The sequence below is a fragment of the Lepus europaeus genome, chromosome 22 (assembly GCF_033115175.1).
Source record: "Lepus europaeus isolate LE1 chromosome 22, mLepTim1.pri, whole genome shotgun sequence".
Lineage (NCBI taxonomy): Eukaryota > Metazoa > Chordata > Mammalia > Lagomorpha > Leporidae > Lepus > Lepus europaeus.
The window spans coordinates 36,274,035-36,301,343 of NC_084848.1; the positions used below are offsets into that span (position 1 = coordinate 36,274,035).

General features: G+C 49.1%; 1 protein-coding gene across 1 annotated transcript; it reads left to right on the plus strand.

Annotated features, from left to right (window-relative positions):
* JKAMP (JNK1/MAPK8 associated membrane protein) lies at window positions 1-25,912 on the plus strand. Its single transcript, XM_062181158.1, has 7 exons — window positions 1-92; window positions 1,757-1,848; window positions 2,395-2,549; window positions 13,068-13,274; window positions 16,190-16,371; window positions 20,870-20,946; window positions 23,398-25,912. Exons 1-7 carry the CDS (start codon window positions 89-91, stop codon window positions 23,614-23,616), a joined length of 936 nt encoding a protein of 311 aa, XP_062037142.1. The 5' UTR covers window positions 1-88; the 3' UTR covers window positions 23,617-25,912.
* Window positions 25,913-27,309: the final 1,397 nt, after the last annotated feature.

Consider the following 27,309-nt stretch of genomic DNA (forward strand, 5'->3'; position numbering starts at 1 on the left):
CTCCGGGGCTGCTGTGGCCCGGATGTCGGGGCGTTCCAGCCGCATCCGCTGACCCCGGAGCGACTCCAGGGAAGCCTGCGAGCGCCTCATGGGTAAGGGGCGCCGAAGGTCGGGGGGCGCCTGTCTTCGCCGCGGCTTCTTGGCTGCGCGGCAGGTCCGGGCTGGGCTGGGCGCGGCGCCTGCTCGCCCCTTGCCGGGGTCCGGGTGGCCCCTTGCCGGGGTCGGGGTGGTCGCTGCTCCCGGCGCGTCCGCCGCCCAGGGAGGCCGGGCCTCTGGCTGTCCGGTCGGAAATGTCCCCTCGTCGCTGTGTTTCCTCCGAGGACTGCGGCAGCGCGCACGGACCGGAAAGGCCGCCGCCGCCGCTGGCTGCGTAGTTGACCGGGTTCTGCCCCCGCAGGTGCAGGTGCGGGGTTAGGGGTCCCCCCGAGAGGCTCGGCGGTCGCGCCTCACAGTCGTCGCCGTCCCCCGCCTCAGCGAGCGCACCGAGCCAGGGTTGCGTTGGAACGTGATGGGCTCTTTGTTGATTGCACTGGTCTTCAGACCCTGGGCTTGGAGAGACCTTGGCTTATTTATATTCCAGTGTACGAAGGTACAGCAGGAAGTTCGCGGACACTGCGGTTAGAACACACGTTTCTTGTGGTGCAAAAAATTTTTGAAGCCTTTTTTTTTCTTTTTCCACAATGCACGTTTTCCGGGGACCTTTTGACGACCCCTCATGTTTAGCAAGCATCTGGTAAATAAAGCCCGTAGGAAAACTGCGGATTCGTTAACTTCTGCTCTCACCATGCCTGAGCCTAGAACATGGTGATTGTAATGGGTTAAGCAAGTGCAAATTAAATAAGGGAGCCCATGGGTCTGAAAGCTAAGAGATTTTGTAAAAGTGAGAATATTAAACTTGAGTCGTTTGCACCGCGCTATCCTTGTTTGAGTTCCAGCCTCCTTGAATCTGGGAGGAGAAAGGTCTCTAGGTGGCGAGTTCGGGAAGCATGTGAGAAATGGTTGTTGAAGTCTTGAAGTGCAGTGTCCCCCAGTAATTCACATTTACACCGCACTTGACCGCGTTGCCGGAGAGCAGGGGCCCTGGTGTGTTTCCTCCTGGCCCCCGTGGCTCTTAGCTGTGCGTGTGGACTGAGTGGACGGTCGGCAGGTGAAGGGGATGGGTCTCTAAGCATCGCTCCTTCGTGGCTCCTCCCGTGGGTGAGGCCCGGGCCGAGCTGCAGGGTCTCTGGAGCTGCTGTTTTATTTTCCCCAAGCCTGAGATGGCGTGGAGCTTTGTTCAGAGCTGAGTGTGTTTACTCCAGGCCCGCCCTCGATTCTGGAATCACACCCTTTGTGCTGTTAACACATGTGCTCCTACACACGAAGGTGGGAGCAGGTGGTGTGTGCGCAAAACAAGCAGCCGCCTTCCGTCAGGTCCGCGTTTTCAAAAGCTTAGTTTGGAAGTTTATAATCTGAAGTTCCAAAGTGGAGTCCAGTCAAGGTGAGCGGCTCTGTGGAGCCCCAGGCTGGACTGTGAGGTCTGGAGACGCCTTGCTCTGCTGGTCCAGGACCTTACTCACAAGGTGCACTCAGGACGAAGCCCAGGGTTGCCTTCTGCAGTGTCCACACCGGAATACGTGCACCAGGCTCCTGCCTAATCCATGTCGTGTCTTACATGGAAACTGTTGAACTGTGTCTGCCAAGTGCCTCAGCTGTTACTGCATTATTCTTTTCTAATCACAAAGATGTCACTCTACTGGCGTTTGTTTTTAAAAAGCTGTCGATATTCAACCAGCCTGCCTTGGACTTTACTGCGGGAAGACCCTGTTATTTAAAAACGGCTCAACTGAAATATACGGAGAATGTGGGGTGAGTCTGGGGTTTGTGTGTTACTTTGGTGAAGTCTGTCTGTTTTGTGGAATCTCTTTAAAGTATACTCATTAATTTATAAGAGAATATGAGACATTAGTAAAGTCCTGGTTTGAATTGTTCTCTTGATATCTGTAATACATCTTTCCTTGAGAGTCAGTTATTAAATGTTTTTAAAAACCTTTTATAATTTTTTGGTAATTTCTAATTACATTTAAAAATGATCTAGTGCACTGGCTTGTCCATTCAGGTAACATTATAGTCCAGAACATTTCTTGGAAATCATTTTTATGATGTTAGTAGCTAGGTTTTTCATTGAGTGTTAACTATTTTGGTAACTAAAAAGAATCCTTTCTGCTGTAACGTTTTACAACTTAGCACAAACACTGTAGATTTCTTTTTGTCTTATGTATGCTTTAGTCTTTATTTCTGAAAGCTAACATAGACTTCAATGTTTAAGATGCAGTGCGACGTTTAACAGCGTGGTTCGGGGCGGGTGTTGCGTCCAGAGTGTCTGCATGTAAGGTTGCTCTCTGTGCATTGTAGGTGTGCCCAAGAGGACAGAGGACAGACGCCCAGAAGCTCTGTCAGCCCTGCACGGAGTCCCCGGAGCTGTACGACTGGCTGTATCTGGGCTTCATGGCCATGCTCCCTCTTGTGTTACACTGGTTCTTCATTGAGTGGTACTCGGGGAAGAAGAGGTCAGCACATCCTATCCTATGAAGTGTCCACAGGACTGGTGCTAGAGTAGTTGTCATTTAAAAGACTTTATTAAGCACTAATAATTGCTCTTCTGTTTAAAAAGTTAGTAAACCTATTTTTCCTTTATATTCTGATTACTTTTTTTTTTTTTTTAAGATTGATTTGTTTATTTCAGAGGTAGAGTTACAGACAGAGAGAAAGTCTTCCATCCGCTGGTTCACTCCTGAAATGGCTACAGTGGCCTGAGCTGGGCCCATCTGAAGCCAGGAGCTTCTTACAGGTCTCCCACTCAGGTACAGGAGCCCAGGCACTTAGGGCCATCTCCCACTGCTTCCCCAGGCCACAGTAGAGAGCTAGATTGGAAGAGGAGCAGCCGGGACTCGAACTGGCACCCGTATGGGATGCTGGCACTGAAGGTGGCAGCTTAGCCCACTGTGCCATAGCGCCTTCCCCTGTTCTGATTACTTTTTACTGTGGTAAGAAAACTCAACGATAGAGCATGTCTTAGTAATTATTAAGGGAACTATCCTTTTTTCCTTTTTTTTAAATTTTACTTTATTTTTTAAATTTTTTGACAGGCAGAGTGCAGTGAGAGAGAGAGACAGAGAGAAAGGTCTTCCTTTGCCATTGGTTCACCCTCCAATGGCCGCTGCGGCCGGCGCACCACGCTGATCTGAAGGCAGGAGCTAGGTGCTTATCCTGGTCTCCCATGGGGTGCAGGGCCCAAGCACTTGGGCCATCCTCCACTGCACTCCTGGGCCACAGCAGAGAGCTGGCCTGGAAGAGGGGCAACCGGGACAGAATCCGGCGCCCCGACTGGGACTAGAACCCGGTGTGCCGGTGCCGCAAGGCGGAGGATTAGCCAATTGAGCCGCGGCGCCGGCCCTTTTTTTCTTTTTAAAGATTTATTTTATTTATTTGAAAGAGTTACAGAGAGAGGTAGAGATGGAGGGAGAGGTCTTCCATCCGCTGGTTCACTCCCCAGATGGCTGCAGCAGAGCTGAGCTGATCCAAAGCCAGGAGCTTCTTCTGGGTCTTCTGGGTGCAGGGGCCCAAGGACTTGGGCCATCTTGTACTGCTTTCCCAGGCCACAGCAGGGAGCTGGATCCAAAGTGGAACAGCTGGGACTTGAACTGGTGCCCATATGGGATGCCAGCACTGCAGGTGGCGGCTTTACCCGCTGCACCACAACGCCAGCCCCATCCTTTGTTCTACTGAAAATGATCTTGAAAGAATATTTTTAAATTTCTCAACTGTAATACTTTCAACAAAAAGTGATTACAAAGCTGTATATTGATTTAGAACAAATACTTTGAATTTTAATATTAGTCATCTAATATAATGTTGTTGAAAGTGATGTAGCTTTAACCTAGTTGTGAAACCTTGTGCTAGCACATTAAGTCAGTAGACATTTTTTGGGCACTGTGTTTTGTGTTTGGAAGATCCGGGTAGGAGACGTGACTGACGTGGCGTATGGTCATAGGCAGAGGAGACAGATCGGTACGTAGCTATGATATCAATCAGTCCTAGAAACGTAGGGACCGAGTTAAAGACAAGTGCCCTGAGTCACAAAGAAGACAGAGAGAAGTTGTGCCCAGTGGAATCTGGAAAACCCCAGAAAGAACATTGTAGGCAGAGAAATCGCACGAATGACGGCGTGGGCGTGTGAGGTGTCTGATCTGGGTTGTCACAGAGTGCGTCAGTGAAGGGAGGTAACAGGAGGCAGAGAGGACGGGAGATTCCGACCGGAAGGCGAAGGCTCTTGCAAGGATGTGACCCTTACTGGGGGCCTCAGGGAACTGTGGATTCTGTCTCGGCGCCCTTCAGCCGTGCGGCTTCTTTGTCTTCCTCGGACTTCCAGGACCCTGTCTGCTTTCTGTGCGCTCCCTTCCCACCTCTGCGAGCTCACTGCCCCGCCTGGAATACGCGTCCTCCCGCTGCACCCTCCTACCTCCCTGCCTTCCTCAGATTCCAGCTCCGGGGCACCTGCTGAGGAGAGGCCTTCCCTGACCCAACCTGCAGAGACCGCTCTCCCGCGTTTTCTTTTTTGACAGCTCTCTGGTTTGTTTTATTTTCATGATTGTCTCCTCATTTAATGTCCCTCCCACGCCAGGCTTTGAGCTCCGTGGGGCAGTGGCGTCTCTCATTGTCCTCAGTGGGCTCTCAGAGACCCGTGCAGCAGCTGGCACGTGACCGCAGTCTGTGTCGGCTGGGTCTGTGGTCAGTTCATGAAGGTCTGGGTTGGGAAAGTTAGGAAGATGGTTTGTGTGGAGGGCGGATAGAGGTGAGGTACTAGAAAACTCTTGTCCAAGAAATGATGGCCAGACCTCAGTGTTGGGACGTGCAGACGATGGTCAGATGGGAGTAGAATCAGCGTTTTTCGGGATCTAGGGTAATTTTTTATGATAGGAAATCACTCATTATTTTTCAAAAAGGATTTATAAAAACACTTTTAAAATAGCAGGCCTCGGCCGGCACCGCGGCTCAGTAGGCTAATCCTCCGCCTTGCGGCGCCGGCACCCCGGGTTCTAGTCCCGGTCGGGGCACCGATCCTGTCCCGGTTGTCCCTCTTCCAGGCCAGCTCTCTGCTGTGGCCCAGGAGTGCAGTGGAGGATGGCCCAAGTTCTTGGGCCCTGCACCCCATGGGAGACCAGGATAAGCACCTGGCTCCTGCCATCGGAACAGCGCGGTGCGCCGGCCGCAGCGCGCCTACCGCGGCGGCCATTGGAGGGTGAACCAACGGCAAAAAGGAAGACCTTTCTCTCACTCTCTCTCTCACTATCCACTCTGCCTGTAAAAAAAAAAAAAAAAAAGCAGGCCTCATCCTGCTTTAATTTCTATTAAGTGAGATATTAATATGAGATATTAATGAGAGATGAGGGTGAGAAAGAAGATGTTATAAACTTTTAAGTAAAATAAAATTACCCTTTATCTAACTTAAATAAAATGACTCAATTAATTGAGTGGGACTTCTGTGCTCATAGGAGAGAAGTAGGGGCATATGGGTGCACTTGAGTGTAATGTTAGATTTGTTTTGAGGAGAACCGTGAAGCAGAGGGTAGACCAGAGGAGTGACCTGCTCTGGTAGAGAGAGGGGGAGAAGGAGCTGGTGTTGTGGACAGCAGGCTAAGCTGCAGCTTGGAACACCAGCATCCCACATCATAGTAACCATTTTGAGCCCAGCTACTCCACTTCTGACCCAGCTCCTTGCAAATGCACCTGGGAACGCAGCAGATGATGGCCCAAGAGCTTGGGCTGCTGCCACCCACGTGGGAGACCTGACTGGGTTCCTGGCTTCAGGCTTCGGCCTGCCCCAGTCCTGGCTGTTGTGGGATTTTGGAGAGTAAACCAGTTGGAATCTCTCTCTCTCTCTTTGCCTTTCAAATCAATCAGTAAATCCTTTTTAAAAACCAGATAAAAAGAGGGGCGTGAGCACTTGGCCCAGCAGTCAGGATGCCACGTGGGATGCCCGCTTTCCCTGCAGAGGACCTGCTTTGAGCCTCAACTCCACTTCTCATTCCAGCTTGCTGTTGGCGCGCACCCTGGGAGCAGCAGGTAATCACTCCAGTGTTTGGTGCCTGCCTCCTGCATGGGGGGCCCAGATTGAGTGCTGGGCTCCTGACCTAAGCCCAGCCCAGCCCTCAATGTTGCAGAAATCTGAGGAGGGAACCAGCAGGTGGACGATCTCTCTCTGCCTTTCAAAATAAGATGAAAATTAACAAAAGCAGAAATTTGTAGTTAGCTCTGACTAGAAAATTGGTAGCAAAGAATACAAGAGCCATCTGAATTTTCCTGACACTTCCCACTTAAGGTCAAGAAACATGGGCCTGGCTGGCTGAGGCTAGACCAGTGTTTTCAGTCTTTATTATTTTTTTTTTTTGACAGGCAGAGTGGACAGTGAGAGAGAGAGACAGACAGAGAGAAAGGTCTTCTTTTTCCATTGGTTCACCCCCCCAATGGCCGCTGTGGCCAGCGAACCACGCTGATCCGAAGCCAGGAGCCAGGTGCTTCCTCCTGGTCTCTCATGCGGGTGCAGGGCCCAAGGACCTGGGCCATCCTCCACTGCCTTCCCGGGCCACAGCAGAGAGCTGGCCTGGAAGAGGGGCAACCGGGACAGAATCTGGCGCCCCGACCGGGACTAGAACCCGGTGTGCCGGCGCCGCAGGCGGAGGATTAGCCTACTGAGCTGCGGCGCTGGCCTCAGTCTTTTATTTTTCATTATCACCTCCATAAAGAGCCATTTTTTCCCCTAATTCACCCATTGAATTTTCATTTCATAATTACACTGTAAATGTGTCTGTGCTTCCTGAATATGTGAACTGTAAGATTTTTTTTTTCTTAAGAGCTAATTCTTGCCTTCTTAGAGGAGGTATTAACCTACTGAGTGTGTATGGCTAATTGTTAATGAAAACTGTCCTCTCTGGCACCCTTGCCTTCTCCAAAGTTTAGTATTAAGTTTATCATTAAGACCAGGATGGGGCCGGTGCTGTGGTGCAGTGGGTTAAAGTCCCAGCCTGCAGTGCCAGCATCCCATATGGGTGCCGGTTTGAGTCTCGGCTGCTCTACTTCCGATCCAGTTCTCTGCTATGGCCTGGGAAAGCAGAAGGTGGCCCAAGTGCTTGGGCCCCTGCACCCATGTGGGAGACCTGGAAGAAGCTCCTGGCTCCTGGCTTCAGATCAGCTCAGCTCTGGCCATTGCAGTTATTTGGGGAGTGAACCAGCAGAATGGAAGACCTCTCTCTCGCTCTCTCTGTCTCTACCTCTCTTTGTAACTCTGTCTTTCAAATAAATAAAATAAATCTTAAAAAAAAAACACCACAAGGCAAGGATTGGCAGAAGTTGCTTTTTTTTTTTTTTTTTTTAATTTTTGACAGGCAGAGTGGACAGTAGAGGGAGACAAAGAGAAAGATCTTCCTTTTTGCCGTTGGTTCACCCTCCAATGGCCGCTGCGGTAGGCGCGCTGCGGCCGGTGCACCGCGCTGATCCGATGGCAGGAGCCAGGTGCTTATCCTGGTCTCCCATGCGGGTGCAGGGCCCAAGGACCTGGGCCATCCTCCACTGCACTCCCTGGCCACAGCAGAGAGTTGGCCTGGAAGAGGGGTAACCGGGACAGAATCCGGTGCCCCGACCGGGACTAGAACCCGGTGTGCCGACGCCGCAAGGCGGAGGATTAGCCTGTTAAGCCACGGCGCCGGCCAAAAGTTGCATATTTTTATATTACAGCTCCCAAAGCAGTCAGAAGCTGTGATTCTTACATAATTGGTTTTTACATAATTTACGGCTTTTAGGATGCACTCATTCAGTGATATACAGGGAAGCCTGCAGTGTGCCCGGTGGTATTGTAGGCTCTAGGGTTCAGAGATGACTAAGTTGTGGGCGCTCAGAGTCCTCTGAATGACAGTCCAGGCGTCACCTTGTATACATGTATGTATGTTAAAGGTGCATTCAGATTTTTAATGCTGGCATGAAGAAGAGAGTAGTTGGCTCTGCCCTCCCAGAGGGAGTGATACCCCAGAAGAAAAAAGCTGTCTTTAAGCTGGACGTTGAAAAAATGAGTAGAGTTCGCCAAGTGGAGGAGTTGAAAGTCTCTCTCTGCAGGAATAAGACGTGCAAGCATGGATGCACAAGGGGGATGGTCTGAGCTGGGAGTGGTGTGTGAATCGGGGTGAAATGAGGTTAGCCATCCTGAGATTGGAGCTGGAGGAGTCCTGGGAAGTGTTCCCAGAGCCTGGAGCTCACCCTGAGCCGATCGTGGACACAGATGGCCAGGTTGGTAAGCCGTGGCTGGGTGGACGGTGAGGCCTGCCCCGACGTGTGGAGGCTCAGGAACGTGGAGTGATGTGGCCGGCTGGGAGACGCTGCTGCTGAGAGGCGGAGGAGACGCAGGATTTCCCAGCAGGGCCTCTAGTCAGCCTGCAGCCTGTGAAGATCACGCAGGGGGATCAAAGGAGAGCACGGCGACACCAGCAAGGCAGTTACCATCCTCGTCTCTGTCGGACGGCCGGGGGGCTCCTCCTAACGTCCTCACCTCTGTCGGACGGCCCGGGGTTCTCCTCCCAACGTCCTCACCTCTGTCGGACGGCCTGGACTTCTCCTAACCATCCTCACCTCTGTCGGACGGCCTGGAGTTCTAACGTCCTCACCTCTGTCGGACGGCCTGGAGTTCTAACGTCCTCACCTCTGTCAGATGGCCCGGACTTCTCCTAACCGTCCTCACCTCTGTCGGACGGCCCGGACTTCTCTTCCTAACGTCCTCACCTCTGTCAGACGGCCCGGACTTCTCCTAACGTCCTGGGGGAGTGCGGGGCTCTGAGTGACCCTCCTGCCTGAAATAATGGAAGTCTGAGAAAGATAGTCTCTGAGACGTGGCTGATCCAGCTCTCTGCTATGGCCTGGGAAAGCAGTGGAAGATGGCCGAAGTCCTTGGGCCCTGCACCCGCATGGGAGACCAGGAGAAGCACCTGGCTCCTGGCTTTGGATCTGCCCAGCTCTGGCTATTGCAGCCATTTGGGGAGTGAACCAATGGATGGAAGACCTCTCTATCTTTACCTCTCTCTAACTCTACCTGTCAAATAAATAAATCTTTTTTAAAAATGATAGTCAGTAGGTTATTCAGTTCCAGTTAAAATTAGGGATGTAGGCCGGCACTGTGGCTCAACAGGCTAATCCTCCGCCTAGCAGCGCTGGCACACCGGGTTCTAGTCCCGGTCGGGGCGCTGGATTCTGTCCTGGTTGCCCCTCTTCCAGGCCAGCTCTCTGCTGTGGCCCGGAAGTGCAGTGGAGGATGGCCCAGGTCCTTGGGCCCTGCACCCCACGGGAGACCAGGAGAAGCACCTGGCTCCTGCCGGATCAGTGCGGCATGCTGGCCGCAGCGCACTGGCCATGGCGGCCATTGGAGGGTGAACCAACGGCAAAGGAAGACCTTTCTCTCTGTCTGTCTCTCTCTTTCACTGTCCACTCTGCCTGTCAAAAATTTAAAAAAAAATTAGGGATGTAGAAAAAATACAAAGAAATAATGGAACGTAACACTGGGTGATAAAAGGAGATGAAAATAAAAAATAGATACTGTGCAGTGTGGAATGAGAAGTACACTGTACCTGTAGTACCTACTGAGAATCCACCAAGATTCAGACTCGGGAGATGGCCTCAGGCCACACTGCGAACCCGTCTACCCGTATGCTCAGAAGCAGCACAGCTTGCTGGCAGGGCAGCCTGAGACGCTGCTGTCAGTAATAGCTCCTCAGGCAGCCAGCCCAGGTCTCCACTGGGTGGGTGTGGAGGTGTTGCAGACTTAAGAAATAGTGACTTCAGGTTTTACAAAAATAATGAAAAAGAGATTCATATAACTGGGAAGAAAAATATATCTGAAACATAATTTTAAAAAGCTTATACACATCATCGTTAGCTGCAGAACATGGCAAACGGGGTCACACAGAGGAGAAGCAGGGTGTACCTGTCAGCAGGCCCAGTTGTGCTCACCGCTGAAGCCAGCACTTGGTTTTTTTTTATTATTTTTATATATATATTTTTTTTGACAGAGTGGACAGTGAGAGAGACAGACAGAGAGAAAGATCTTCCTTTGCCGTTGGTTCACCAGCACTTGTGCAGCCGCGTGAGCTGTTCATGTTGAACTCCGCAGTGCATCGCACCTCTACGTGGTCCCCTGTGAATATCACGTGGAACAGAAAGGATTGCCCCGTTCAACTCATGCAAGCCTCAAAATAGAAGTAGTCAGTGGTGGGTTCATACCACTGAATTTTGGAGTAATTTGCTATGATGGATGATGGGAACATTCAGATAAAAAGCCCGAAGCATCTACCCACTAGACATGAGAAATAGTATGAGTTTATAAAAGAGGCTGTAAGATAAGCACAGAATTTGTTACTTTCCTGCAAGTCCATTTACAGCGCCACAAGCACTATTGTAGCAGGATTTGTGTAAGGAGACAAGACACCAAGGCCTCTTAACAGGAAGTAGTCTTTTATTATGCCAGCGTAAGACCCAGCTGGAATTTCTTATCCGGAAGCCTGAGCCCAGAACAAAGAGGGGTATTTCCTTATATGTGGTTTTAGCCTCTTTGTCTCACTTACATGGCTACATGCGGACATTCTAATGTTACATGGGCCACAGGAATCGATAGAATACCTAGTTACTGATGACTGTACACTCACACACTGAGCCACCCGGCCTGCTGTCTGGCAAGGGTTACCACCATTGCTCTGTACTAAGGAGCGGAACCTGAGATGTTACATGTGCGCAGACAAGGACATTTGTGGGCAGGCAGGGATCAGCTGCATTTCCCCCCCAGGACAGATGCCTCCTTTTTTCCTTTTCTGACCTTGGGAAGGCTTCTACCACACTTTAATCATGTCACTTGGAAACAAGTTTAATTAAAAAACAAAGGCCTCGGGGCCAGTGCTGTGGCGCAGCGTGTTAATGCCCTGGTCTGAAGCGCTGGCATCCCATATGGACACCGATTCTAGTCCCGGCTGCTCCTCTTTTTTTTTTTTTTTTTTTGACAGGCAGAGTGGACAGTGAGAGAGAGAGAGACAGAGAGAAAGGTCTTCCTTTTGCCATTGGTTCACCCTCCAATGGCCGCTGCGGCCGGCGCACTGTGCTGATCCGAAAGCAGGAGCCAGGTGCTTATCCTGGTTTCCCATGGGGTGCAGGGCCCAAGCACCTGGGCCATCCTGCCCTGCACTCCCGGGCCACAGCAGAGAGCTGGCCTGGAAGAGGGGCAACCAGGACAGAATCCGGCACCCCAACCGGGACTAGAACCCGGTGTGCCGGCACCGCTATGTGGAAGATTAGCCTATCGAGCTGTGGCGCCGGCCCCGGCTGCTCCTCTTCTGATCCAGCTCTCTGCTGTGGCCTGGGAAAGTAGTGGAAGATGGCCCAAGTCCTTGGGCCCCTGCACCCACATGGGAAACCTGGAAGAAGCTCCTGGCTCCTGCCTTCGGATCGGCACAGCTCCAGCCATTGCAGCCGATTGGGGAGTGAACCATCAGATGGAAGACCTCTCTCTCTCTCTCTGCTTCTCTTCTCTCTGTGTAACTCTCTGACTTTCGAATAAATAAATAAAATCTTTGAAAACAAAAATAAAGGCCCCTGCCACACTTTAAAGTAAATTAGATTTATATTTGAGAAGCTAATCTTAAAATTTATATGAAAGGGCCAAGAATAGCCAAGATTACTGAACAAGTAGGAGAAAGTGTGTAATATGAAGAATTATCATGTTCTGTTGTCACACAATAGATTAATAGACCTCAGGAATAAAAACAGAACCTGAAAACCAGTTGTAGATGAAGCTTGACATGGCAGAAGTGGCATAGAACATTAATAGGGGGTAAATAGAGCCTACTCAACACGATGCTACCGCTGGGGGCGTGGACGTCCTTAGATCCACCCTTACACTGTACACGGAAACCTCTTCTAGGTCAGTTAATGGCTTAAATGTGGAAAGCAAAACCTTAAAACTTAGAAGAAAATTGAGGGTCATACATTTTTTTATCTTCAGATGTAGAAGAAATAGGAAGCCAACTATATTAAAATTGAGACCATGTTCATGAAGAAGGTGCAGGTTCCGTTTGTGGGCTGAGAGGAGGACCTTTGCGCACATGTACCTGAGAGTGGATGGAGACGGTGGTGTGACCCTGGTGTCATTACATGGTGGGGCCTTTTACAGGTGGCAGCAGTGAAAGTGACCTCAGTTGTACACAGCACCGGGGTGCGTCTTGGAAATGGACTTCTGAATGGAAAAGAAAGTCCCCAAATGCTTACGTTAGTGCGACAGCGTTCAACAACAACAAGTTCCACAGTGATTCTCAGCCATACAAACAGTGGGGGTAAAAACTTTAGAAAAGTAACGGTGCAGTCTGATTTAGTGTAATGGTTACTCTAGGGGTGTAGAATAGGGAGGAACACAGAAGCAGATAAAATTGGTGACTGTTTTAGTTACTGGGTAAGGTGGTGTGAGTATACAATGTTTATTATGTTATTTTGCTTTCTAAGTGATATATGTTACTTGTCACCTTTTATGTGCTTTTTGTACTAAGATAATTTAAAATAATGCCTAGATATCTTTAATTTTCTTTTAAAGATTTAATTCCTTGAAAGGCAGAGTTAGAGGGGCAGAGAGAGCTTGCTTCCATCTACTGCTTCACTCCCCATATGGCCGCAAGGCAGCTTCACCAGCCCTTAAGGAATTTTTCATAATGATTTGGCCATATCCTAAAGATGGAAGGTCTAATTCCTGCTCTTCTGTTACCCATTTGGGTAATATACACTGTCACCTGGGATGCATATTTGTCTCTTTTTAGAAAATAAGGTTACAGTTTTCTTGAACAGTTTTCATGCTTGGCTTTTGTTATCTCTAGAAGATTTTTTGGTTTGGGGATTTTTCAGTCAGAAGAGGCTTTGTATAGAATCCGTCTGTTAAAGCATGTATTTGTTTTACTGAAGCCATTTGACGCTCACGGTTCCTGGTAACCAGGCCTCTCTCGCTTCCGGTCCTCTAGCTCCAGTGCGCTTTTCCAACACGTCACGGCCTTATTCGAGTGCACCATGGCGGCTCTCATCACCCTGCTTCTGAGCGACCCAGTTGGGGTTCTTAACATCCGTTCCTGTCGCGTGCTGATGCTTTCGGATTGGTACACGATGCTGTACAACCCGAGCCCCGACTACATCACCACGGTGCACTGCACCCACGAAGCCGTCTACCCGCTGTAGGTATCTGTGGAGGCTGAGAGGCATTTTAGTTTAACTTTGTGGATTATTATAGATTTCATTCATTTCAACAGATCGGGCCTTGTGAAATGGTTTGTAGGCACTGGGGGAGATTGTGGAAGTTATTTTCTTCTCTCAAGGCATGCAAACGTAGTGTAGTAGTAGTGTGGTAGTAGAAACACATCTGGGTATAAAAGAAGCTAAGGTATATTTGTGTTGGTGTTGAAGTATGTATAAACACTGCCACAGTGAACTTTATATGTTTCTTAGAATTGTTTGAAGAGAGACTTTAAGGAAACCCCTTTTTATATGTCCCTGAAAAGCAATAGAAGAAGAAATATGGAAGAAAGAATATAGGCTTTGTAAGTAACACCAGCCTGGGTTAGAGTTCTCAGTCTTCCAGCTGTGATGCCAAGTTGAACATGTGAAGAGCCTCGTATAACCTCAGTTTTCCCACTGGTAAAATGGGAATCATGGTATCTTATGAGGTGCTGTGGGGACTACATGAAGCTACAATATTAGATACCATATGCTGTGCCTTACAAACAAGAGGAACTTAATAGTAACTGGCATTGTTATTGGGGTGCTTGGGTTAGTGTTTCTTCATGTTTATTTTTTCCAAGTAAATATAATTGCCATTGGAATGTTTTATTTTAAAATATTAAATCCATAACATTCTATAAAATGTTATGGTAGACTGGTTTTAGAATTTCTGTGACTTGGTGTACATTTTTATGTTTTTTTTTTCTTGCTAAAAGTAAACAGAAAAACCTGGCATTTTTCACAGTAGTATCAAATTCCCATTACATAATGTGTTCAATGAAATTACTTCTTTCTGAGCAAGTTTTCAAATAGTAAAGTGCCAAGAACGTAAACAAGCATGTATGTAAAAAGTGATTTTCAGAAAATAAGATCCAGATACTGAGATAAGAAAATGTTTTCCACCTGCCAACCCTTGAGTCTTTTGAGTTGTTTATGTATGTGTGTGTATCCGTCTGTACAACTATAGTGCGTGTATCAAGTACTGCGCAGGTCCTCCTGGTTGACTCACTGACTCATACAGGTGCAGCCCTCAGTTTCAGGTACTCTGGTCGTGTACTGTCCTGGGGACTCGCAGAACTTAACCTGCCCCATTTAGAAAACTGAAGTGCATTTGGTTATAATATTGAGATAAGATACGTAGAATCATGCACATTGACCACTACTTCTGTGTATAGTAGTTAAAGTAACTGTAGAAGGGTCAGACACTGCAGGGAGCTGAGAAATGAGCTGGCAAGCAGGTGCTCACAGCCCTCATGCTGCACCAGGAGTAGCCACTCTCACTGATGACCGATTCCTGCTGGTTGGGTCTAACCTCAGAATCTTGTCTCAGCGTTGTCAGTCATCACACAGCCTCTCTAACTGGGGCATTTTCTACCTGCTCACCATCTCTCAGTTAAGCGGATACACACACACACGCACATACATATATATGTATGTATGTATGTATATGTATGCATGTATGTATGTATGTATTTTTTCCCTCAGCGGCTTTAATGATAGCCACAGTGGAACAGCTTACCTGCCCTGGTTTCTGGGAGGTAACGGGTGAGAGCAGTGCGGTAGTGACGAGGAGAGTGCGGGTGTTTCTTCAGTACTGATTTCTTTTCCTGTGGATATGTAACACAGGATCCTCAGGAGCTCCGCTCTCAGTGCTGTGAGGGATCTTCTGCTGTTTTCCATGAAGGCTGTGCCCACCAGCAGTGTGAGGCTCACCTTTTTTTCTCACATCCTCACCAACACATTTCATCTTTCAAGACTTTTTGACAATTACCTTACTGTGGTTTTAATTTGCACATCCCAGATTAATGATGTTGAACATTTTTAGTCACATTGCCCATTTGTGTGTAGGACTGTCTGTTCAGGTCTTTTAATTTGACAGGTGTCTGAGAACAGAGCTACCGTGTACTGGTTCCCTAAATGCTCACAGCAGCCAGAGTTGGACTCCGTCAGTCCAGGATTCCCTCGCAGGTGGCTGGGGCCCAACTGCTGGAACCATCACCTGTTGCCTTCCAGGGTCCGCACTGGCAGGGAGGGAGTTGGAGGCTGGAGCAGCATCAGCCTAGGCACTGGACATGGGATGTGGGTATCTCAACCCCTGCTCATGTTTAAAGTGAATTATTTTTCTTGCTATTGAATTGAGTTACATACGTGTTTGGGGTACTAACCCCTTATCAGATACTTGGCTTGCAACATTTCCTCTTTTTTCCTTAGGTTGTCTCTTAACTCTGTTTGTTGTTCCCTTTGCTGTACAGAAACTGTGCAGCTGATGTAAGCCCATTTGTCTCTTCTCCACTTTGTCGCCCAGGCCTTGGGAGTCATAAAACTGTTGCCTTCTGCAGCGTCATGGAGTTTTCCCCAGTGTTCACTTCTAGCTGCTGTACACTCTCAAGTCTTACGTTGAAACCTTTATCATTTTGAGTTGATTTTTATATGTAGTGGGAGGTGAGGGTCTGTCTTACTCTGCATGATGTCCAGTTGTCCCAGCAGTGTTATTGAAGAGACTGCCCTTCCTCCATTGTGTTCTTGGACTCTTGTCAGAAGTCACACGGCTGTAACTGTGTGAATTTATTTCTCAGCTCCCTGTTCTGTTCTGTGGGTCAAATCATAACCAGGTTGTTAATGCCTGCATAGCATTTGAACTGCAAGTCGAACTGTTGGGTGAGAGGGTTTGAACACTTCAGGATCTTTGGTGCACGTGTTTAAGCTGCCCAGCACAGGCACCGGATACACCTGCTGCACCTGTGATAGTCTGTGGGTAAACAGTGTTCTTTTGAAACCTTTTTTAGGATCTTTGATTTAAAAACGATTAAGGATAAGAAAGGTTGCAGACGTATGTTTGATGTTACAGATGTTACAAATTGCTCTATTTCAGATACACCATTGTGTTTATTTACTATGCGTTCTGCCTGGTGTTCATGATGCTGCTGCGCCCTCTGCTGGTGAAGAAGATCGCCTGTGGGTTAGGGAAGTCCGACCGGTTTAAGAGCATCTACGCCGCTCTGTACTTCTTCCCGATTCTCACAGTGCTGCAGGCGGTCGGCGGAGGCCTGTTATGTAAGTGGATGCGCGAAGCCGATGAAATATAGCAACCGCATGAGTAGTAATATTGCTGCTCAGCCTGATTTTGGAAGGTTTATTTATTTATTTTGAAGGCAGAGTTAGAGAGAGAGAGGGAGAGAATCTTCATCTGGTGGTTTACTCCCCAAATGGCCGCGGTGGCTGGGGCTGGGCCAGGCCGAAGCCAGGAGCCAAGAGCTTCTTCCAGGTCTCCCACGTGGGTGACAGGAGCCCAAGTACTCAGACCATCTTCTGCTGGTTTTCCCAGGCCATTAGTAGGGAGCTGGATCAGAAGTGGAGCAGCCAGGACTCAAACTGGTGCCCATATGGGATGTGGTACTACAGGTAGCTACTTAATCCACCACACCACAATACCAGCCCCAATATTTTATTTTATTTAGGATTTATTTATATTTATTTGAAAGCCAAGGTGATAAAGAAAAAGAGAGAAATCTTCCATCTCCTGGTCACTCCCCAAATGGCTGCAACAGCCAGTGCTGGTCCAGGCTGCAGCCAGGAGCTGGGAGCTCCATCTGGGTCTCCCCCATGGGTGGCAGGGTCCAGATATCTGGCCCATCCTCTGTCGCCTTCTCAGGCACCTGAGCAGGGAGCTGGGTCAGGAGTGGCGCAGCCAGATGCTCGGAAGCGGGATGCTGGTGTTGCAGGTGTTAGCTCAGCTCACCTCACCACAACACTTGCCCTGGGAGCTTTTTCTTTAAAAATTTTTTTTAAAGATTTATTTTATTTATTTGAAAGATAGAGTTACAGAGAGAGGTAGATGGCCACAACGGCTGAAGCTCTGCTGATCTGAAGCCAGGAGCCAGGAGTGTCTTCCAGGTCTCCCACGTGGGCCCAAGGGCCCAAGGACTTGGGCCATCTTCTACTGCTTTCTCAGGCCATAGCAGAGAGCTGAACGGGAAGAGGAGCAGCCAGGTCTAGAATCAGCACCCATATGGGATGCCTGCACTTTAGGCCAGGGCTTTAGCCCACTGTGCCACAGTACTGGCCTCTAATTTTTTTTTTAACCTTGAAAATGAACATTAGTATAGATTTTTGTTAAAACATATATTCTTATTTTTAAAATGGGCTTGTTGGAATGAAATAGGAGTTTTCAAGAGATCTGTAGCAGTTAATGAAAATTGATTTTTATTTAGAGAATACCTTGTATTTGAAACTTATAACCGAATTGGGAAATTTTTTAAAAAAAATCTAAATATAAAAAATGAAAACTGGTTTCTGCACATAATATATGAAAATTAGTCTTGCTGGATTATACTGTTTACTTTTAACCCAGGTCTTAGATTTCTAAGTTCCTTTATGATAATCTTTTATACAGACTGGGTATCATTATGCAAATAATATATGCAGGTCATGCAGTTTTGTGGTAGAGCTTGGTAATGTGTCTTGGCTAAAGGTAAGGATAGGGCTGAGGATAGGGCCAGGGGAGGAGGATGTTGGAAACTGGTCAGAGATCTGTGTTGCTGCAGTACTGGCTTGTAGAGAAACTTCCATCTGGCCGGCTGGTATTCATAATTCCCGCCAGCTCCCATCGTCCCTGTGGGTCTGGCTCACCTGAAGTATTTTCCCGCCTGGTTCCTGCGCTCGCCTAGGGCAGGGATGGGCACATCCGGCTGAGAGCTACAGGGCCTGGGAATCATTTGGTCTGGCCCTGGTAAGGCGACCGCAGGGGGGACCTGCCATGCACTACATCGGTAGCAGGCTGGTTTTTAAGTTGATAATTTTGTATGGCCCCGGAATGATGTTATTAAATATCCACAACGCCCTTGGCAGAACAAGGTTCCTCGCCCCTGCCGTAGGGAATAGGGACTACTGTTTGTTTATTGTTTTCCATATTGGAGTGCTGGTTCAAGGCTCAGCTACTCCACTTGGTTCTTTTCTTTCCTTTGTTTTTAAGATTTATTTATTTACTTGAAAGGCAGAGTTACACAGAGAGAAAGAGAGAGAGGGAGAGAGAGCGAGCTCTTCTATCTGCTGGTTCATTCCCCCCAAATGGCCACAATGGCTGGGGAGCTGGGCTAGGCTGAAGCCAGGAGCCAGGAGCTTCTTCCAAGTCTCCCATGTGTGTCCAGGGCCCCAAGCCCTTCGGTCATCTTCTGCTGCCTTCCCAGGCTCATTAGCAGGGAGCTGGATTGGACTGGAAACATTGGCCATGTGGGATGCTGGCACCGCAGGTGGTGGCTTAACCTGCTGTGCCACAGCACCAGCTCCAAGACTAGTCTTTAAGAGGATGTAGGGAGAAGAGTGAGGTCATCAGATTTGCATTTGAGTGGAAGGTGGATTGTCAGGGGAAGAGAGCCCCGAGCATCAGTTCAGAGAGAGGTATGAAACTGCGAAGCCTGACTGCCCAGTGGCAGAGAATCAGGGAATGAGGAGCTCTGCCAGGGGCTGAGTTAAGTCAGCTTTCGGGTAAGGGTGGAGGGAGTGAGACAGGAGTGTGAAGAAGAGCTTTCTGACTTAGCAGCTGGTAGATGGATAAACAGGGAAAACTGGAGGAAGCACATAGGTTGGGAGGGGGAGTGAGTTCAGTTTCCAGTGCTCATGGGCGTCTGAAATGTCACGGTGGTTGTTACTAGTCGGGAGCCTGGGAGACCGTGCGTCAAGGCAGGGAAGGATTCAGAGCTGGCAGCCCTCGGTCCTGTGTCCTAGCCCAGAAGTGTTGCCCATGTCATAGCTGCCTGTGTTGGGGAAAAAGCAAAAAACACCTTTTCCAACACAGAATGTTTTTGGATCATTTTATAAAAAGCTTCCGCTCAAAAGGCATGGATAGGTCGGGTCGTTGTTACCATTGGCCTGAAATAAAGTCGTGTGCAGTCTGCCGAGATGCGTCACAGAGTATCATACCAGCTGGTCATTGTGCAGCATTGAAAAGGAGAAATAGGTGAGTTTTGGTTCGTGGGTGACCCGGCAGATCCGAGCAGGGGGACAGCGGGGGGACAGCAGGGAGTGTCCACCAGGTGAGCGTTGGGATCGAGGGTCTAGGAGGGAAGACACCGGAATGATTAGGAAGATGGCAGAGCCAACGTACCTGCCTGGAATTGTTCCTGAGACCCGTTTCACGCGCGCCAGATCTGCAGCTGAGCCATCGGGGGACTGAAATGCAGATGCCCCGGCCCCGGCCCAGTGCCTCCCCCTGCTCCCCTAAGCTGGGCCTCGCTAGCATCCCATCTCCTGCTTGTGGCCTCCCGCGGCTTTTTGCCAGCAAGTCTTAGTCTGCATTGGCAGCGCTGTGGGAGTGGGGCTCTGGGCGGGGCTGACTGAGGGCTCAGTCACCGGCTGTGAAGGGAAGGGCTCTGGACGCCCGCCCGGGCAGGCTGCAGTCCGGTCTCTGCGGGGGACTCGGTCTGACCGCGGCCTGAGTGAACGCTGGGAACTGCGCAGCTGGGGCTGCGGGGAGGGGTGGTGGGCTCACACACTCACACACTGAGCGGCTGCGGGCTGACTGTGCGAGACACACCTCCTGCGCTGCCGCTCAGCTTCCCCTTGGTTTGACAACACTGTGCATGTAAACGTTTTAAGAGAAAGTGCTTTGCAGAAAAGTATTTTGTTTAAACCATTGCTCTGAATTCTCAAGTAGAAATGTATGGAATCTTGATACTCAAGTCCTGGGTGATCTGTTCCTTGAGGTTTCTCGATAAATGAACTCTTCCAGAGAGTGAACCATCTCTCTTATCAGCCGCCTTTCTCAACCAGAGTTCCCCACTGGAACCATGAAAAGTGCAGAGCTGGTATATTTATAAAATAAATCTGACTTATCTGGGAGGCAGCGCTCCCACCCGCTAGTTCTCTCCCGCAGATGCTTGCGAGGCCGAGACGGCCTGGCTGGAGCTGGGAGCCAGGAACTCAGTCTGGGTCTCCCATGTGCGCAGCAGGGACCCAGCTACGTCAGCCACCACCACTGCTTCCCAGGTCACAAGTGGGCAGGAAACTGGGCTCTGGAGCGAAGCCGGGCCTCAAACCCAGGCTCTGACGCGGGCCATCAGTGCCAACGCCAGGCCAAACGCCTTCCTCAGAAAACCACGAGCAGTTGTTTTCCCCATTCCCCAAGTTTGGCCCATAACTTTTGATATTCAGCGATGCCTTGGCTAAGAGTCTTCAAAGGTCGGCCAAGGGTGGTTTTGCATTTGTAAATCATGGAAACGCTTCCATGTCTTGGCATATGAAATTACATCAAACTCAGACCTTGCTCTCCCTAAAGTTTTACAGGAACAGACTGTATTTTCTTTGGCTCTTTCCTGGGTAGAAGTGTAGAGCTGGGTATTGAGGCAGAGACTGGCCTGCAAGGCCAAAAGTATTTCTTACCTGGTTCTTGCCTGGAAAGTTCGCTGACCCCGGCCTCAGGATGCTGGGACTTTAGGGCTAGCACAGAACTGGTTGGGAAGGATTCAACGCTAGGGAGAATTATACTGTTTGAATTTATGTAATGGTTTATTCAGAAAGTGTCGAATATCTAACAGTACCAATGCTTGTCTTCCAGATTATGCCTTCCCGTTCATTATATTAGTGTTATCCTTGGTTACCCTGGCTGTGTACATGTCGGCTTCGGAAATAGAGGTAGGAAACCTTTTTTCTTTTCTAAAAGTGTGTGTTTGTTTTTGTTTTTGTTTTGGTACATTTGGCGCTTGAATAGAACAGTACCTATGATAAGGTTTAGTAATTGCTGGCTAATTGACGGTACTAAGTACTTTGTAGTTTATGAAGTTGACGGAAGGTTCTGAATATTGAACCGTGTGTTTCCTTGGGAAGTTAGTGACGTAGTGAAGGAGGCTCAGCTGTCCAGCGTGATGGGGAAGGAGCACTGCGCAGCATTTACCACACAGCAGATACGTAAGTCCTGAAGAGTGGAGACTGACTAGCAGTATTTTGGGAGAAGGCTAACAGTGCTGCACTGTATGTAGAACTACTTCCAGTTTTACTCCACAGTGGCAGCCGTCATGCTGTGCATTCCGTACCCTGTTTTAGCCCAGTCTCATTTTCTTCATCTTGGATGTTTAGCGCTGGCCTATAATGTCTGTAGCACTTTGGTGATTTGCAGATAACAATAGCAGCATTAGTTCTGATACTGGTTTGTGGGTTTTTTTTTTTTTTTTTTTTGAGATAGATAATCTATTTTGTGTTTCCAACTTTTTAGTATTTCAGTAGAAAGCCACTATTATAAAGATCTCTACTTTTTGTTGTTTTGTTATTTAAATGTCTATTTTCAAATATTTTTGATAAAAAATTTTGACTCATTTATGGGTCGGTGGGTGAATGGAACATCATGTCATCACATTTATTTATTATTTATTTTTAAAGATATATTCATTTATTTGAAAGGCAGAGTGAGAGGGAAAGAGAGAGAGAGGAGAGACAGAGAGAGATCTTTGATTCGTTGATTCATTCCCCAAATAGCCACAATGGCTAGAGCTAGCCAGTCAGGAGCCAGGAGCTTCTCCTGGGTCTCCCACGTGGGTGCAGGGTCCAAGCATATGGGCCATCTTCTGCTGCTTTCCCAGATACATTAGCAGGGAGCGGGATCAAAAGTGGAGCAGCCTGGATTCGAACCAGCACCACAGGTGGCAGCTTTACCCACTACACCACAATGCTGGCTCGCACATTTATATTTTAAATATTCTGTTGTTAAGGAACTAGGCCATTATGCGGCAGAAATCTGAACCATACATGAGGAGTAATAGTGTATTTGAGTCTATGGAAAATATGTTCACGAAGCTGAATCAAGATGAGCATTTTTGCACATTTTTCTCACATGCAAGCTTCTGAAATTTTATTTTTAAAATCATCTGCTTAATGTATCAGATTCAAATGATTGCTTCTAACTCCATTAATATCTCTGGTGGAAGAACCCTTTATCTTGAAGCTACACACCAAAGGAATCAAAGTGTGAAGTGTCTTTGTATTCGCCCTCTCTCTGCTTGCCTGTGATGCCTACAGAGGGCCTTACACTGGCGGCACGGCTGGTGGGACTTGTTCTTCCTCATGATTCTAAGACACAGAGGTCCGCCCAGGCGTCGGCCGCTGCCTGCCCGCTGTGGAGAGGCTGCTGGCCGTGGCGCTTTTCCTGCTGCGTTAGTGTAAGGGTGAGACGAGAGAAAACTTGGGGATCACGGCGACTTTTAGGTGGAGTCGCAGCAGAGGGACCGGACCGTTATTTTTATAATGGATTCTTCTGTTTCCATGGGAGATTGCCCTTTTTTTTCTCTTATGATTCATCTTTCATCAGCTCTGCAGTGTGATTCAGTTGAAGATGAATTAGTTTTGACACTTCTGCCAGCTCTAGGGGAATATCTGAGGGGAAAAATGATTGAGTATTCTGAGTTTAGGTAGAAGTGAACTAGATGCTGCTAGGTGAACGGGCAGCCTGCTTCCCTGCACCTGTGGCTCTCTCCGCCACACGTCCATGTAGTGCAGTTGGCGCCCTCCCCAGGCGTCAGCAGGGACTGCCTCGGAGGACAGCAGTTCTGGGTGGTCCATGAGCCGGGCAGTGACGGATGCTGGGACTAAGCTACTGCACTTCATCTCAGTATCTGTGCGCACCCGTCCGTGTCACGGTAATGTTAATGGCTCCTTCCACTTTCTGCACTGCGTGGAGCTTTATTGACGCGTAAGAGAAAGGGACGTGTTCATGTCTCCTTGCTGCTGCTCTCACCATCCAGGCAGGGAAGGAAGCTGGGTTTGTGTAGCTCCGAGCTCCACCTGCGGACTCAGAGCCACAGCGGATCAGGGCGGGAAGAAACAAGGACATAGGACCCTGTCCCAGTCTGTTTCCTGGCGTGGTGCTGTGGGCTGAGTCCCGCTGTGGCCCCTGGGCGCGTCTGTGACTGTGGGAGGCTCAGTGTGCTCACCAGCAGGGGCGGTCGCTGGGTGGGTGCCCGAGACGGCCTTTGCAGCTCTGTCTGAGCCTAGGACTGTGTGTGTCAACAAACACGTTTTACATGAGAGTGCATTCAGTTATCCAGCTGACTCTACCTGATCATCTGTGTTTCTCCTTTCTTTAAAATTGTGTAGAGCTGCTACGACCTTCTGGTCAGGAAGAAAAGACTGCTCGTTCTCTTCAGCCACTGGCTGCTCCACGCCTACGGAATAATCTCCATCTCCAGGGTGGAGAAGCTCGAGCAAGACCTGCCCCTCCTGGCCTTGGTGCCCACACCTGCCCTCTTTTACTTATTCACGGCCAAATTCACAGAGCCTTCACGGATACTCTCAGAGGGAGCCAACGGACACTGAACGTAGAATGCCAAAAACGAAGAAGCTCTCGATTTACAGAACCGTGAAGACGTGTTAGTGTCAGCACCGCTCCGTCCTGCTTGGAGCGAGATGCTCGCTGTGTGCTGTCTCCTCTCAGCAGACGCTGTGGTCGGGACACAGAGTGCGCAGTGCTCTGACCTGGCACAGCCTCCCCTGTGGTCGGGACACAGAGTGTGCAGTGCCCCATGACCTGGCACAGCCTCCCCTGTGGTCGGGACACAGCCTGCGCAGTGTCCTGACCTGGCACAGCCTCCCCTGTGGTCGGGACACAGAGTGCACAGTGCTCTGACCTGGCACAGCCTCCCCTGTGGTCGGGACACAGCGTGCGCAGTGCTCTGACCTGGCACAGCCTCCCCTGTGGTCGGGACACAGAGTGCACAGTGCTCTGACCTGGCACAGCCTCCCCTGTGGTCGGGACACAGCCTGCGCAGTGCTCTGACCTGGCACAGCCTCCCCTGTGGTCGGGACACAGCCTGCGCAGTGCTCTGACCTGGCACAGCCTCCCCTGTGGTCGGGACACAGAGTGCGCAGTGCTCTGACTGGCACAGCCTCCCCTGTGGTCGGGACACAGCGTGCGCAGTGTCCTGACCTGGCACAGCCTCCCCTGTGGTCGGGACACAGAGTGCGCAGTGCTCTGACCTGGCACAGCCTCCCCTGTGGTCGGGACACAGAGTGCGCAGTGCCCCATGACCTGGCACAGCCTCCCCTGTGGTCGGGACACAGCCTGCGCAGTGCTCTGACTGGCACAGCTCCCCTGTGGTCGGGACACAGAGTGCGCAGTGCTCTGACTGGCACAGCCTCCCCTGTGGTCGGGACACAGCCTGCGCAGTGCTCTGACCTGGCACAGCCTCCCCTGTGGTCGGGACACAGAGTGCGCAGTGCTCTGACCTGGCACAGCCTCCCCTGTAGTCAGGACACAGAGTGCGCAGTGCTCTGACCTGGCACAGCCTCCCCTATGGTTGGGACACAGCGTGCGCAGTGCTCTGACCTGGCACAGCCTCCCCTGTGGTCGGGACACAGAGTGCGCAGTGCCCCATGACCTGGCACAGCCTCCCCTGTGGTCGGGACACAGCGTGCGCAGTGCTCCGTGACCTGGCACAGCCTCCAGGACACCAGAGAGCTGCAGAAGCTCCTGCGTCTCAGCATTCAGCCGTTCTCAGAGCAAAACCACTGTCCTGTGTGCCTGGGGCGTGCTGTCCCATTCCATAAGGAGGCCTAGCAAGTGTGATCTGAGACCCTGGGCAGTGGTCATGTGCGTGCCTGTTATATGTCATCTCCTTCCACTCTGTGATAAGTTCAAGGACAAACATACTTGTGGGCTCTGATGGCAAACAGGAATACAGTGTGCAGCTTTTCGTTATCTATTTATTTTCACCAGTACAGTGTTCTGATTATATCACAAAATAGAACATAATTTATACAACAGGTTTTCTGTTTGCGGATGCTGTGGTGGAAGACGTGTTGAGATGATTGTTCCTGTAAAGAAAACAGTAACAGAGTTTAGCTACAATAATTCTCAAATATACTGGCATTTTTTGACACACTAAGTAATTCAGAATGTAAACTTTAAAGAAATGTATTCATTCCCAAATGAATAAATACATATATCCACATATTTGTTTCTCATAACTCATTTTTATATACACACACATACACATGACAGATGCTGCCATGTTTTATTGGTCCTTAAGAGCTGTTTTTTCACATGGTGACATCTCTGAATTAGGATGCATCTTACTGTTGATGGCTCCTTAGATTTAAGGAAATTTAAAATACATACAGCACATGAGCTGTTCCCTGTGGTCGGCTGTTGGGAAGTGTGCTGTGATGTTTACCTTCTGAAGGCTTCAGAAGACTCGTGCTCACAGTCATGGGAGCAAAATCAAACATTTTAGCATTAACCTAATCTTCTGACCATGTTTATCCGTTTGTACCATGTAGAAGGTTCTCCTGGTTCTGCTGCGTGGTAGGGTTGGGAGAGTGAGTTAAACCTCACATTTTAAGACTGGCATTAAAGTTCCAGTACATGAAAGCAAGTGCACTCACTTCTCCTGTAGCTTTGTTTCTGCCTCTGGGGTTCACGACCGCTGGGTCCTAGAGTTACCTTGTCAGGTGGTCTTCGCTAATGCCTTTTTCCTGATACATTTTGCATGTGGGAACTGAACTTTCTTGGTACTCCTCTGATCCTTTTCTGTAGGAATAAAAATAAAATGTCAAATTTTTTTGTTATTTCCTACAGGTTTGGGTGTTTATTAGAGTTCATTAAAATTCTGAGTTGGCCAAAGTAATTGTGTCATCTGATGTCGGGAAGTATATGTATCTGATTACGGGGACTGTATCTCCTGCTCCTACCACAGTTAGAGCCATTTAAAAAGCTTCTCCAAACACAGAGGGGGAAACCATGCAAGAAATTAGGATGACAGATCCTCAGCAGCAAAGAATGTCAGGAATATGGGCCACATATCTGTATTTTTAATTTGCTTTTACATGACCAGTTCATAGTCACCATAGTTGCTAATGTTCTAAATAACTTGTTGAAACGTGGTCATTAAAAATACACGACATGGGGGCCGGCACTGTGGCGTAGCAGGTAAAGCCGCCGCCTGCAGTGCCGGCATCCCATATGGGCGCCAGTTCAAGTCCCTGCTGCTCCACTTCTGATCCAGCTCTCTGCTATGGCCTAGGAAAGCAGTAGAAGATGGTCCAAGTCCTTGGGCCCCTGCACCCACATGGGAGACCCAGAAAAAGCTCCTGGCTCCTGGCTTCAGGTTGGCGCAGCTCCGGCTGTTGCGGCCATCTGGGGAGTGACCCAGTGGATGGAAGACTCTCTCTCTGCCTCTCCTTCTCTCCCTGTGTAACTCTTTCAACTAAATAAATAAATCTTAAAAAAAAAAAATACACATTTGCCCAAGCTCAGTTTTTTTTTTCTTTTTTTAGATTTATTTGAAAGAGTTACACAGAGAGAGGCAGAGAGAGAGGTCTTCCATCCGATGGTTCACTCCCCAACACGCAGGTGCAGAGGCCCAAAGACATGGGCCATCTTCTATTGCTTTCCCAGGCCATAGCAGAGAGCTGGATCAGAAGTGGAGCAGCAGGGACTAGAACCGGCACCCATATGGGATGCGGGTGCTTCAGGCCAGGGCGTTAACCCGCTGCGCCACAGCACCGGCTCCTCTGTTAAGTTTTAACTAAGGTCCTTGTACTGTACTACAGTTCTCACTTGCTGTGGTGTGTGGGTCATTATTTTGCTAACCAGTCCTGAACAGGTAATTTCAAAGTCAAATATTTTCTTGGTTAATTTGGGCCGATTGATAACTTTAGACTTACCCTGTTATATATTTGACTGAAACTATTGGTTTGCAAGAGTTGGCTGTACTTCGGAGCCAGTTGGAGAGAGATTTTTACAAACAGGCCTGGGTCTTACCTCCCAGAGACTCCCGTTGAATTGGCCTGGGGTGCACCTGCAGGTGTTCCTGATATTAGGATCACTGTTCCGACTGTCTGCTAGTCCAGACCTTAATTTTTCCAAGATCCTTCTGACAACTGCTGGGCAAATGACTTTATTATTTCTCTGAAACAGGATTCTGTTTTAATTAGAAGTAGGTTCTTTTTCAGAATTATTAAAATGCAGGGGCTGGCACTGTGGCGCAGTGGGTTAAAGCCCTGGCCTGA